The 15,350-nt window shown below is 37.2% G+C and overlaps 1 protein-coding gene across 2 annotated transcripts in view; it reads right to left on the bottom strand.

Annotated features, from left to right (window-relative positions):
• Window positions 1-15,350, bottom strand: part of LOC148816047 (serine/threonine-protein kinase Nek6-like) — a 116,033-nt gene that overhangs the window by 29,300 nt on the left and 71,383 nt on the right. For both annotated transcript variants that reach the window (XM_088940609.1, XM_088940607.1), the window contains 3 exons: window positions 11,708-11,818; window positions 9,022-9,130; window positions 6,122-6,229 (listed from right to left, as the gene is read on the bottom strand). In XM_088940609.1, the coding sequence (XP_088796735.1) occupies window positions 6,122-6,229; window positions 9,022-9,130; window positions 11,708-11,818 (328 nt within the window). The remainder of the gene's footprint in view (window positions 1-6,121; window positions 6,230-9,021; window positions 9,131-11,707; window positions 11,819-15,350) is intronic.

Below are 15,350 nucleotides of genomic sequence, written 5' to 3'. Positions count from 1 at the left end.
AAACAGATTCCAAGACATAAACCCCCCAGATATGTTTTTCAATTCATTTACTTCAGATTTAGAATACTTACAACACAAAGCACATTGTATCCTGTTTCAGTTACCACTTGTTTTATCCGCATAAAAATGCAGAAAAACACAAAATTTGGTTAATAGCCTATAGATGACAATGTCTACTAAATACCTGAACTATTGTCCAGCAAATCTAAAATTTCTGTTTAAATGCATCTCTATATATAATTATAAAACCTGTAATACATAATATAATACAATATCTAAGGCTTTTTTAGATTGACATGTTTTTCTCAATTCCTGTGTTCTGAGTAAAAAAAAAGAAAATTTGATCATGCATTCTAAACCAAAAGACTAAAAGTTCTCTACAAAACCAAACTGTTTTCTACATTAAGTTATGCTTGTCTGAATATCTTGATTTTCTGAGCTCTGTGCAAAGGTGCCCAACAAAGCTTATGAATCCAGTCTAAAAAATGCTGAGAAGATAATGGGCTGATCTCCTCAAACAGCACTGACAGTCACAGCGGGAACTTAATGCTGTGTCATTGTTAGAAACAAAGGAAATTAAAGCTAAAGTTGATCTTTTCATCATTTAGATTTGCAGAGCTGTCCTCTTATCTTGGATTACTTTTAGAAAAAGTTTTTTTTAATGACAGCAATGGAAAGATAGCAAATAACTGACATTTTTTTTGAGCAGTGAGCTAATGGCTTAGAGATGCCCATGAAAATGGCCCTAGCGCTTTTTTGTAGTTCACAAACTGTTGATAACGCAGAATAAAAGGGTTGATCTTTCATTCATTTTTCTATGTAATGATATATTTTTAATACCAGCAGAGTGCCCCCCTGCATCATGAATCATTCATTTAAAAGTTTTATGGTTCGAAAGACTTCTTCTGATAAATATGTATTTCTAGAAAATGGAATGTGACAGAGTACATGCTTTGAAAATGACTATAATTTAATTGCTGCTGGAAACAATCGGCAGCTAAGAGCTGAAAATAGTACATTTGTAATTAGGGTGACAATATATGGACTTTGACATCTGTAAAGATTTTCAATGTCTTTAGGGTGCACAACATATTGTTTGTACATTATTTTTGCTCCATTTGAATTTCTCAAATACTGTACAGTGTACTCTTTAAGTACGCTAGTGTACAATCAAACAACCTTGAACAGCAAATATCACATTGTTGTTTAATCTGTCAAGGAAGACAATATCTATCACTACTTCATGAACCTCACTGGGTCTTGCAAAAAGTATATGTATTGCAAGTGCTCCCTGTAAATGTTTTTTCAAATGACTATTTCTGACTCAATCAGTCTTCTTTTTTACTATTTACATATTCTGGATATATTCATGTGATTCTGAATCAACCCATAAGATTTTCTTAACAAATGAAGCCTAGGTGGTCCAGTGATTAAGAAAAAGCCCTTTTAACCATCCAGTTTCACAGAGGCTTGCTAAGTGTCACTCTTGCATACTGTCTTTATAAAGAGACATAAAGCTAAAGACCTACTCAGGTTTAAGTGTCTCTGTAGGAGAGGATGGTGATGTCGAGCTCACCCTTAGACTCCATTAGTTGCTTTGCTAAAACTGTCTTTCAGCTAATTATATACCAAAGAAGTTGACCATTTTCAAATGTAAAAGACTTTTCTGTCTTTCCCTGAATCTTTACGTAACGATAGTTAAACCCACACAAAGACACGTTTTCACTCAACGCGTTCATTTTTTTTTACAAAAAAGCATTTGCATCCATCTGCACTGTTTTGTGAGCTGATGAAGGATGCGTGGCTTGATATAGAAACATGATACTAACACTGACATAATCCACATTTAGAAACCAATATCACCCCCAACCCTTTAGGAATGCTCAAGAGCCATGTGTCTTTTAAATCATTAGCATTTTTAGACCTATTTAAATTGGTCCTGTGAAGGGAATACTTAGCTCAAAACCCTAATTATGGGTTCAAGGGGAATGAAAGGGAGAAGAACCCGCTGCCTTTGAGGACAAGACTTGAGGAGCAGTGACCTAGATCTTTTCTTCAATTACTTGGATCATCAGTTGTTGCTTAGCTGGTCACCCTGCAGAGAAGAAGAGTGTGGCCAGGCAATCTGAGCACAGCCTGGTGTTCCACAGGGTAAGCTGTAGAAGGTGAGGTGATTTTTCAGCCTTATTCCATGGGTACACAGGGGTCAAGATGCTTCTACCCTTGAGTCCTGCGCCCCATACCACCACTACCGCCAGCCAGAGTCATCAACACTGCGCGGTCAGGGCTCCAGAGTGTGGAGTCTTACTCATACAGGTCACGTTGTGAAACATCAAACAGCCTAAGTAATGGGGCACAGCCGCAGCAAGTCGAGTGGTGGTTCATCTCACAGAGAAAATGACCAAGGTGGAGTCCTTTATCTCCTGCGTCAACTACACCCAGCAGCCTCAGATTTATTACTCGCCAGCCGGACCATCTTTAAAACTGTCATCAACCATCGTTAAGTCGATACGCTCTAATAAGCAATGTCTAGATGTCTATCAAATGGTAAAGTGGCCAAAAACACTTTCACATCATGCCTAAAACAAGATCTGCTTATTTTTTTAGTTGCAGGCTTTTTTGGCAAACATAAAATTTGCCTTGCAGGACCACCTGGTGTTAATCTGACAAAAAAAATTGATATATTGTAGTTAGGAATTCAATTCGAGTTGGAGGGTCTCAAAGACCATGAATAATATCACTGACACTACAGAAAGGTATTCTATGGAATTAAGATCCACTGTGTCACATGCTTTTATAATAAGGATCACTCCCCTTGGCCTTTACTTCCTGCATGATGGAACCGAGATTGTTTTTCTTGTTAAAATGGAACAAATGATTTGAACTTTAAAGTGTGAGGGGCTGGTAAATAATGGGTAACTGCACATACAGTACCACTTTATCTGGAACAGACACCGTTATCTTGATAACACCTGCATCTCACAGCTTTTTATTGTCCATCAGCATCCACATAAAAGGTAATTCATTTTCAGGTAGGAAATCACAGCAGTTAAAAATCTGTTTTGACTATGTTGCATAACTAAGTTTGATCGCCAACAATACACTTTATTAACTGCATCTTAAAGGACTTAGGAAGACCTAGAAACAACATATAATATTAAATAAACAAAACATAATATTAAATAATGTTCAATTGGTTTTAAGTATGCCTTGATTTGTCTGAAAAACTGCACATTGTGATCCATCTGCATAAATCCTCTTTCAGGTTGGTGTTGGAAATTAAGGTCAGTGTTGAGAGTGGATCAGAGCTGTAGTGCAAATTTGTAGTGCTTCAGTTGGGGTGAATGTACAGTACTTGCATATTTAGAAATCAAGTTCAAAATATTGATGTTACTGTTACTGTTACTGCTGATTCCCCAAAACGCTTCCAGCCAAATCTATCTTGCAAAGCCGAACGCAAGCTGAGAGATACCCTTAAAATCGCGCTTGGCCGAATTCTGCTGCAGAACATGATCTTATTTACAGTAATACAATGATGTGTTTTAATTCCTAGGTTTTGAAATAACGAATACAAGAATCATTAAAAAAAACACTGCGTTCCAGAATGTGAAACTTCCTGAAAGAGGTGACTTTTATAAGATAAATTTATCATAATTTCTGTAGTTGCAGGTAAATTCTCAATAACATAGACAATAGGGAAACCAAACAAGTTGCATGGAATTTCTCAGAAATATTTGTGTTTTACTTTCATTACAGTCCCACCTCCCAGATTACCCAAGGATCTGGTTCCTCAAGTCTTTACGTAAACCGAATCTTACAGTTCATAAATTGGGAAAGACATCTTCTTAGCCATTGCAAGAAGACACCTAGAGAATTACCACTCATGACACTGCAGAGATCCATCCTTATTTGCCCTAGGTGTGTCTTTGAGTGAGGAAGGATGGACAGGAGAGCAGAACTGCAGGCTCACTGGAATTAGTCTTTATTGGCTAACAGGTGTGTGTGTTGAACACCAAGACAGAGCATTCAGGAGCAGCCAGCAGTTCATGTGGCAGAGAGAGAGAGAGAGGAGGAACTGTCCCCCATACTGTATATAAAGGAAGAGAGAAATAAAATAATGATGAATATAAAAATAATTCAGAATCCTTGAATTAATGCCAAATATAGAATAATATTCTTAAAATTATACAGTACAGCAAATAAACCAGTATTGTCTCTTAACACATTTATAAAAAACTGGACATTTCGGTATTATACTGTACTGTAAACCATAAAAATAATAAAAGCACTTGGGCGTTTTCCTGACATGACTGCTATATGGATAACGCACAATTTTTAATGAAAAAGTGAGAGATGGTATGCAGACGTTACCACACCTGTGTGAAGGCAAAGAGAGTTTGAAGTGTAAAACAGAGCGCTGGCGGAGTCTGCATTAACTTAACTCCGCGCCACTCATCCGCGGAACAAACTTACAGCACTATTTGCTCCTCAGGTATGTAATGTGAACTCACCTTACCTAGAAAAAATACGCAGAGTACTGCATAACCCCGGGTGAGGGCTACTTTAGCAACAATAAATAAAACAACGATTTATTATTTTAGAAATATCAAATACAAGAGTAATGATCTAAAAAAACGCTGAAAGAGAAAAAATAATCTGGCTGTTATTTTCCAGTGTGGGCAATCTGCCTACTGTGTGGTGAACGGACAAGAAGGGCACTTACTGTACAGTAGCTTGTGGGGAATTTCAATTTGCATTAGTGGAGACGTTTGTGTGGTGCTATTTATATTCCAATAATAAAAGGGTTGCTGCTCAGTAACAGTAGCAGAGAAGAGACGAAAAAATGATTTTGCTTATTTCTTCCTGATTCCAATTTCAGTCATACGAATCATTCCCTACCAAAATCTAAGCTTGGCTACAAAACAATTACCTGGGGGGGGGGGGGGGCTTCTGACCTGCTGAGTTCAGAAATTACTATAATTTTTTTATTTAAACAAAAAATCCCTTCGAGTTGTGACCGGGCAAGGGTCAACCTAAAGTAAAAAAAAATGACCTTGACCCGAAAAATCACCCTGCGATGAACTCATGATGAAAAGGGAGAAACATACCAATAGACCCCTAACTCACTTCTGGATATCGGCCAAATAAGGAGCAACTGAAGCATTTTATTCAGTCTTCACCCCAGTCCTATACAGGGGGATATGGGTTCTAAAATGTTAGCATTGCTGGCTTCAGGTTCTCCCTCATCATCTGCCACCTCTGAAACATGAATTTGTTCTGTTTTTACCTAGCCCAGTCCAAAATAGCTTGTGGGTGGATAGTTTTGGATAGATGCTGATAAGCTCAATAAGCTTTTATAGATACTATCAGATTTTATACACCTACCTTGAAGTGCTTTGATTTCTAGCTACAAACAACAGCTCTTCCTGGGCTAGTGCCCCACATTCAATACACTGCCTCTGCATATTATATTTTACTACTGAAATTCTTCTAGTGTTCTTTGTCCAGATTTTCCTGTTTTTCATGAACTCTTGTACTACTTTATTGGACTTTAAACCTTCCAGTTACAATTGAATGATTTTATAAAACTTCCATACAGTATATAGAGAAAATATATTATTTCACACTTGGATAAAGAGAACGAGTAAAAATAACAATAATTAATTAATTTTAACAACAATCAATTTAATTAGAAGCAATTAGTGTAAGCAACTTTATGGGACTTTACTTTTCTTAAAGTATTTTCTTTAAGAACAGTCTAATTTTCACTCACCTACGATTTATAGAGAATATAATAGACATGTAATTGAGAAAGAAAATTTTTCCCTAGATAATAAAACTCGCAAAGCCATTTCTGTTTAGTTTGATTTAAAAGTAAAGCGTATGTTGTTCCTCAAAAGGCACAAGGAAACGCATTGTGTAAGTTTTAAAACAAAAAGAAGAAACTGCTGGCTTCGTGGAGCTCTCACAAGATGTGCAGTCACAAAAGCTAAATCTCTTTTGAAAGCACTTAAAACAATCCCAGGCAGGCTTTCCTGAGTCTTCTGTAAGTACAGTAGAGATGTGATTTGGACAGTACAAAAGGCATTTCTGAGCAAGGAAACAGAACCTTTTTTCTTACCTAAGGAATGTGCTGCAGTGGTCTTGGAGCTGAAGAAACGTCCCAACCCCAGGTCTCCCAGTTTTACCTCCCCTGTTGCTGTTATGAACACATTAGCTGGCTTTATGTCTAAAAGAAAAAAAAAACGAAAGTTTTTATCAATTTAAAATTCATACTAAATCTAACCAAAGCAAACTACAGCAGACTAACTCAGCCAGGATTAATTAAAATTATACTCATTTAAAACAATCACTGTATCAATTCTAATCTAAATTAACATTCAAGGTGACACCTGGCAAAAGCAAATACACCTTTAAACAATAATTAAGTGGCAAAGAATAATTAAGCAAATATTTACGATTCTAATTAGTCGAGTCATTTGATTAACGACTAAGCAACCTTAGAGAGAAAAAAATTCAAAGAAACACAATTGAAAGCACAATGTGTTTAGAGCATTTTACTCATTAGGAGTTCGCATCAGTCACCCGTTAAATTTAAGAGACATAAAAGACACATCTTTTTATAACTTTCTAAAAGATAAAGAGGACTTTTACTGTCCTCTCCAACATTTCTGCGATATAAAATTTAGCAGTTCTTTACACAGAGACTTTTTCCAACATTTCCTTATCTATCCTACATCTATCTCTGAGACCTGGAATTATTTATTCCCAATTCTTGCCTATCCACAGCTTCAGAAATGGTAGTTAGATTTTTTAAAATGTCAAGCTATGTAGTTCCTGTAAGATTTTCACATCATTTTTTGCTCCTGTGTTTTGTGATATGGAGATTACAGGCATAATCAGATGTTTCAATGTACATTTTACCCCAAATAATGTATTATTAATTATTATTCACCACTAAATGTTTGAAGGTCTTGTACATACTGTTTCTGTTTTGTCAAACGCACTGAGTTTGCAAAGCTGTGCAAGTTGTTTTACCTTTTGTTTTTGATATGTATTATCATTGCTGTGTGCCAAAGGGGGAGAAAAACACTTCATTTAACACTAAGTATGTGCGAACATTGCTTTACATTTGAATGTAGATAATGAATTTGCCTTCTGAAACAATATGCAGATGAAATGCGTAACAGCAAATTCGCTCATTCTGGGAAACAGAATGACCAAAAGCCTGCTGCTGGAATATCAAAAGGCAACACAAAACACAGGTGTTAGACATGAAAATACAGTACAACGCAATTCATTTCTGCCAGTAATTTATTTCACAATGTAAGTTGAGAAATAAAAATGTCAAATGTTTATGCAATTTCCTTTCTTTTTCTGGCTAATTAATTTTTTCTCCCATCAATCATACCCAGAATGCTACAAAGTTGGAGTATGCTTTGAACGCAAGCAGGCATGTACTGTATCACCTCACAGAACCAAAAGCATGTCGCTAACGAGAGGTGTAATTAAGTTTCTAGTTTTACAGGCAGTGTTAACTATTCTTTTGTATAATGAGCTGTTTATACTAGTTCAGTAAAGACTCGACATTGAAGAGTACGCAGCTTGCTACCAGCTAACTTAATAATTTTATTTTTCTCATTTGTCAAATAATTGAAATAACTCTTATTATAAAACCAGGATATGAAGCCAGATCATGAAGTAACTATGGTGCTACGAGTCACTTGCCTTTTTTCTGTGCTGAAGTCCTGCCAGATGAATACAGTTGATTCATTATTCATTTGTGAAATTGCATTGATCTTATTCATCGATCTTTATTATCATGTTTGATTCACTGGCAAATAAATGGCTCAGTCTAAAATTATCACCTTCCTCTGAGAAGTTCTTTCAATACAACACATATTTATAAATGTTTCTCTTCTCACGCATTACTTACTGTACTAGTATGTCAGCAGTTTAGTTATATGAATCTCCAAGGCTCAAGGCTCACCAAGGTTTTCTTTTAGATTACACTAAACTGTTTTTGTTTCCATTTTCACATTATTGGATGTGTAGGGCAGTGACAAAAAAATGCCATATCAACGTGTTGCTATTTCAGTGTTAGTAATTCTTAGTGGGGATGCAATCTGAGGAAATATTATTTCTTTAAAAAATCTAGCACATCTGGCAATCCATTTTCACCATGTTCGGGGATCTCTGGAACACCATGCGGACAGTTCCACATGGGGACTGCTTCTGATCCTCTCTGTGGCAGATGTACTCGGAGTGTTCCTGACACCCACGTACATATGCTTTGCCATTACCTGTGATAATGTGCTTCGGGGTTCATGTAACAGGTACGCCAATCAGATCTAACTTGTCTTAGAGCAATACCAAAACCTAACTCATACCAATGAGCTCTGGACTGCTCCTGCACAACGACAGCTCTCTGATTGTGGTCAGTGTTCCCTTCAGAGGTCTTCACTTGGGTCTGTGGCTTATTGTAGTCAAAACTGTATAAGAGCCACTGGGTGGGGAGCCCCTTTAAATCTTACAAGGGTGGATTCAGTTATTATTCAATTATTCACATAGAGAATCGTACAGCTAAATTACACTGTTCAGGTCCAACAACTCTCTCGGCTTGGACTGCGGCTTGGACACATATACCTCATTTCCTGTTTTTTTTCCTTGGTTTTTAGTTTTGCTCTGACCTCCCTCCTCTTTCTTCCTTTCTCCTATTCTCTTGATGTTTTTTTATTTCTAGCCACGTTGACACTTGAAATGAGAAAATAATACTGCGGTGGAATACAATCCTGTTCGCGGAAACGAACCACACCAGCCCCTTTTTGTTCTTCCCTGTCAAGAATTTTAATGGACAGCGCGGGCTTTGGAACAAAAAAAAAAACGTGCACATCATTATTTCATCTTTATCTCCAAACGGGGAAGAAAACAACAGTGCATCCCAGTCCAGTGATTTGTGCACGTAAAAAAAAACAACAACAACATAGGTTTTGTATCGGAGATGAGAGCCGGCCAGTTTACCTCTGTGCATCACTCTGCGAGAATGCATGTGCTCCACAGCACTGCATAGCTGCACAAAATATTTCCATATTGTCCTTTCAGGGATGAGTCGCCTCTTCTTTTTAAAATACTGTGGAACAAGAATAAATAAAAGATGAGCGAATAAGCAATGAGCAATCTGGCATCTCCCAACCCATGTCAGTCAACACAGCAACTGCCGACACACTGCCAAACATCAAAAGAATTATTTATCTTTTCATTAACATTTTAACCCTCTCCACTCCACTGTTTGCACTGGCAATGAAGAGCCATTATAGGATGCTGCCTAATGAGGTTTGACACTCCCGAATGGACACCGCACATAATTAACACTAATCTTGTTAATTAACTGGTGAGACATATTTAATGCCTCAAAACAACAAATGTTTAGATATTCTTTCTTTTAACATTTTGCCATCAGCAAACTAAAGGGTATTTTTTGACAAAGATCTGCAAATCAACAGCTATAATTATGTGATGTCTGGAATTCATGCTTAAAAATGCACTGAAATGAAAGTTTTCACTTTGACAAAAGAAGGGCTTTGAATTTTTATTTCCTTAAAGAGGAAATGGAAGTTTCACTGAGAGATTATACGCCGTGATTTAAATATCGCTGACATTCAAATTTCATGACTTAAAGAATTTTACCCATTAAAAAGTAAAGGAATAAATCAAGAATGTGCATATGGTGGAGAGATTTGTAGTACTGTATATCACCTTGGAACTGAAAACCTCCTTCACCCCAAACTAATTTACTTAGATCTTTTTTGAAGGCAATTGAACAGCATAATACGTTTTTTTATTAATTGTATCCTTTTACCGACTTTGGTGATATTATATTCTCATTAAATAACATCGCTTGTATCTTAAATTGTCATGAGCAGTTAGTAAATATATTTAAGGTTGAAACTTTATGTTTTGAGGCAGGGATGCTTGAACAGAGCTATCAATGCTCTATAGTCTTCTGCGGCCGAAACGTACCCAAACATATTATCCACAACTGGAGCACCAATGGTTTTAAAATGATTAAATAAACACTATATATATAATATTAATCATTTATATACAAAGAACACAAAAAAGCTATTTCTTTCCCCACAGCAGACTCACTCCAGCTACACCAAAATTGGAACGCAATCCAAGATTTCATGGAAAATACACCTCAATCCAGGATTTAATCCCAGGCTGAGCCAATCTTGATGTGCACAATTCACTCTCAGGTACTAGTCAATAGAGTTGAATTAACTGAATATCCTGTTTACCCTAGGAAAAAACTCCAGGTTTTCATATCTAAAGTTTTTCATCTTTATTTCGTACTATACAGCTGGTCCACAATACACACAGAAGGCTTCCCAAATTTAGTTGTCAGAGTCCCTTCTGCCATAAGGGAACCATTCAAGCATTTGTTAGATCTTGACCTGAATCATTCTACTTTGCACATTGTTACTAGAAGGAGGCAAATCTTCTCTCAGTCTGTTTTCCATCACTGTGGCCAGTGAGATGGGAGCAGGACAAGTTTAAAGGAGTGCGTACAGGATGAATGACTCAGACCATTTGTCCCGAGTGATCAGTGAGTGAACTTCTGCGCCACATAGCGACTTAATTCCACACCACTGAACATTTCTTAGCTGTTCCTGTAGACCCGTTTGAAATCGTTGCTGCCTCTACTCACTAGTAAACTCTTCGATTCACTTTTAAAATAAGTGCAGTTCAACTGAAGCAGCAGTCATCCAATTAGTGAAAAACACTGCTTTTAAAAGATGGATGTCAATAAATATCTCTACAACTGTATTAACGTAAATAGCCATGCTAATCAAAAGTTGAGAAGCATGAGCAGACTAATAGATTGATAAATGGAGAGAAGGACAGACAAGCAGAAAGGGTAGTGGGCAGTTTTGTAGTCAGTCAGAATTCTGTTTCTACTACATACAGCATGGCATTAAAATCATCTCTGGCCAGAGGGACTTAGGTTTTTTTAATCCCAATTGACTTCGCTGACATATTTCCTCTGGAAAGACTAATTCTCTGGAGGGATATAATATTCTGGTAAATCAGCTTCATAACACCTGATAAATAATGCAAAAGACAGGAATATGGTAAGCAAAACCTTGCATAATGACTATGACTGTTGCATGCTTACATTCCTGGTAGCACAAATAAAATTAAAATAATGGAATACTGCCACGTAACAGAAATATTTCACAGATGATCTTTAAATGTACAGGGATTAATGTGTTACAGAGGTAAACGTTTTTAAACACGTTTAAAATGTGAGAAAGTATATAAATAATTCTTCAAATCACAGTGCATCCATGAAAAGAGAAACAATTCTCTTACTTATTTTTTGATCATCCTTTCAGATCCATTTCAAATTAAAAAGGAGTGGAGGTAAAATCAGTAGTGTATCTGAAGAATGATAATCCCAGCAGTTTAAAAGAAATGTCAGACCATTCGAATATGGAACACTTTGCATTTGAAAGGGAGCTATTGCTATAGGTTATTGGAAAATAACATAAATGCTTGAAAGTCATTTGTATGAGAGAAAAAGGCTAATCTAGAAACAAACTGTATTTTCAAGCAGCCTGAATATGAAAAAATAAGCGTGTCATTTACTTGTACTACATTTGCAATCTGCATTGAAATAAGGACGAAGAATGATTATTCTCACCTTAATCATCTGAGAGAGATCTCCCGCATCAGCTAATTCTAAAACAATGTTCAGTTCATTGTCTTCGATAAAGGAATCCAAATACTTAATAATATTGGGGTGATTCAACTGCTGCAAGAGAAAAAAGAAAGATGCCTTTAAATGCAACTCTTCGGTGCACATGTAATTTAAGACGCATTTTAAGGAGATAATTTAATCACTGTCACCCTTTCTCTTTCTTAAGATACATTTTACGTTGAAGGTCTTGTATTTGAGAACACTCAAGTCTTCTACAGTACGTGACCAAAAACAGTTGTGTCTATTCTAAGATTTAAGAAAATATCAAGAGGACTCCAAATCAAGTGAAGGTCAACAACACAGTACCTTACTGAGTTTAAACTGTGGAAAATAAAACTTTTAGAATAATAATTTTAATAATACTATCTCTTTTATAAAATAGATTAATGGCAAAGAACAAGAAGGCATACAAAAATAAATATAACAACATTCCAATATTCAAATTCAACCATCATCATAAAATTTGATTTCAGAGCTCTGTTATTTTTTACAAAGCAACAAACGTTCATAAACACACTTTTGCCAAAGGCTTTAATGCTGTGTGGGTTTCCAAAAAAAAAAAGGCAAGCTCTTTCCTGGAGCACACCTGGAGCCAGTTTCACAAAACACTTAACAAGATGGTAGTTAGCATAAATACTTAAGCTAACTTCTTTCTTGTCTTTTCACAAAACAATATTTCAAGACATAATGGACAATGGTCTAGGAATCACCTGAGCTCAAAATGGTTGAAAGATGTCTGATTGATTTTGTTCAGTATTATTATCAGAACCTAGAAGGCTCTCTCCTGACTTGAGAAACTGATTGCTGGATTGTACTTTGAGAAACCTGCTTTCAGACATTTTTTCCTCTTTAGCCAGTGAGGGCGAGACTCCAAACTCATGAGTCATCCGTCACATAAACATGAGAGATGGTACAGTATAGACTACAGCTACATTAATTAAGTAAATTGATTACATACACTTCATCAGCTTGTCACATGTCTAGCATTCATCCTAACATTACTACAGTGATTCCTGTGATCTTTGAAACACAGATCAGTGAGGAACAATTATATCACAACGCCTTGCTCTTTTTCGTTTTAAACTCCACTGACAAAAGATTCTGTTTCCTAAGAAAGTCCGAAGAAACATTTCTTCCTGAACTCTTTCCTTGCGAATGCTGTGCTTTATCAGCACATTCCTTGGCTAAGAAAACCCCGGAGAACAGCAGCAAGGTCAGAGGAGCTTTGCCTGGCCTGCTTGGCGTTAGGAGGTCTCTCAGCTGCGGGTCACAGGGCCCGTGCGAAGTGTCTGATTCTCAGTCCCGTAATGAGCAGCATGGCCAGTGGTTTCCTGTTCAGAATGAGCAATTCATCATCTTTTCTTTATCACTTCCCAAATCCACTGCTATTAAACGAGCTACATTTATTAGCCAAAAAACAGAGGGAAACACATTCAGTGATCGCCGATGCGTGTTTGTTTGGTGTTTTTGCTCGTATGCTGAAATTTAAAACCCCCCCAAAAATGCACGTGAGTAACAGAGGTGAGGGTTTCCCGACTTGTTTCAGTTCATTTGTTTTATATGGTTTCTATACTTCCTGTCTGACTTCTTTTTGTGGTAGACTGTAACATATATGGAGCCCAGAAGACCTGCAACACTTATGCAGTATGCAGTTCTCAATCTTATGCTTGTTCAAATAATTCCTGTGCTCCTCTTTCTCCTGTGTCAATACCAGTATAGGTGTAGGTGAGCACACCTCTTGCTGGTGTGCTTTTACCACATGAGCTCTGGTGCATTGGGCACACCGAAGTTATGTGCATCACCCACAGAATGAGAAGAGTGTATGTGAACAGACTGACCCACAGAGGACTGGTGCACCTCTTACAAAAGCTGATTAAAGCCTCTCACCTAGAAGCCACTGTCCCCAGTATACGAGGAGGGGTCTTCCTACAATGCAGGAAACTGGTTTCTAAGTAGGGTGAAGTGCAAGTAAGGACAATGTTTCTGTGCTTTAACATCTCCTTTTTGACTGTTAATAAAAGCGACAAGCACTGCACCTTATTTTACACAGGACTATGTTATATGCATAATTTCTCAATAGAGAAACTGCAGACTTCACTACAACACTATGCAAAGAATGTATGCTATGTTATAAAGCACACCTGTTATAAATTGTGAGAAGCCTAAAAATAAGCAATATATCCCGTACTGTTGAGGAAAGAGCACAGCATTACTACATTGCAATAAAAAGATACACATCTCGTAACACTTGAATCTTTCATTTAACTTCATAAGGCACTTAATTCATCCTCTCAGCAAGACATTTGCTTTTAATTCAAATAATGGAGAAAGAAGGACACAACCCTCCCATTAATTTACCACTTAGCACTACAGAGCTCTTACTATCAAGACTCAAGCTTGTTGTCGGCCAGCAAGGTGGCGGTCCTGCTATCAGAGAGAACGGTGTCTATCCTTCCCCTGGGAACAAGAGCCGTGTCGTTGCTCACAGAGCGAAAAGACATACAGCAGCTTCACCATGCATGTTTCAGAAGACAGCTCACATTCTTTCCTCTCCCTCGTGAAGGGTCGATGATGGGCTGAATTATAAGTAGCTTATGTGTTCCGAATTGGTGCGCATAAAAGGGGTAATACTATATAACTGTCAATGACTTACAAAAGAGAAAAAAAACCCCAAAATACTGCAGTTCCTACAATTCATGCTTTGCCTTGAAATCCCTTTATGTGAGCACCCATCTAACGAGCAGGGCAGTTCATTTCAAACTAGTTTGATTTGAGGTGCCATCTGAAGAAAAAGCAAGACGTTTTTGGGTTACCAGCACGCGCTATATTTTTTGAAATAAAAAACACCCCCTTCTATTAATTTTTTAACAGCCTTCTTCAGCTGTGTGTTTCCTCCTGGGATGGAACACTGGTCCCCCAAATGCTCAACAACAAAAGCTTCAGATCCCCTGCTCTGTTTCCATTCTGTGGATCTGAAACCTCCTCTTGACTTGGCAGCAGGCCCTGGCTGGTCTTTTGATCCCACTGCCAGACTGCGCAAGGGGGGAATCACACGGCTGATACTGTAACACCACCCCGTGATCTGCCCAGCCCCGAGCTGAACGCGAGCATGAAGAGAACCCACAAAGTATTACACCGGCTTTCTTCTGTCGAAACACCGTCAATACGACGAAAAGCGCTTTAAAAACAGTAAAAGAAAAAAAAAGACAAAAATAGAATTCAATTGTATTCAATTTCAACAGTTGTTCTGGAAAGAAAATTGTAACACTAATATTCAGACTTGTTTATGTTCTTATTTAAAAAAATAACATTTCAGTCAGGGTGGGTAGTGTTTCAGCTGATGCTGAAGATATGGCAAGGTGGTAAAGGTCATACACCACCATTTAATGTTTAGATTGTACTAATCAACATATTATAATCTTGATGACTCAAAGGGGAATAACCAGAAGGCTAATATTACCTCCTCCCTATTAACAACAAGGGTCACATCATTTATTACAATTCAGACAAGTCTGATTAACTCCTTATAATTAAGCAAAACTGAGCTGCCTAGCTGGAGGGGAGAAAACGTGATTTTTTTTAAATC

The sequence above is a fragment of the Atractosteus spatula genome, chromosome 23 (assembly GCF_055471065.1).
Source record: "Atractosteus spatula isolate fAtrSpa1 chromosome 23, fAtrSpa1.hap1, whole genome shotgun sequence".
Taxonomy (NCBI): domain Eukaryota; kingdom Metazoa; phylum Chordata; class Actinopteri; order Semionotiformes; family Lepisosteidae; genus Atractosteus; species Atractosteus spatula.
Note: the sequence above shows the minus strand (reverse complement) of the source record. Positions and strands in the feature narration are given on the sequence as shown.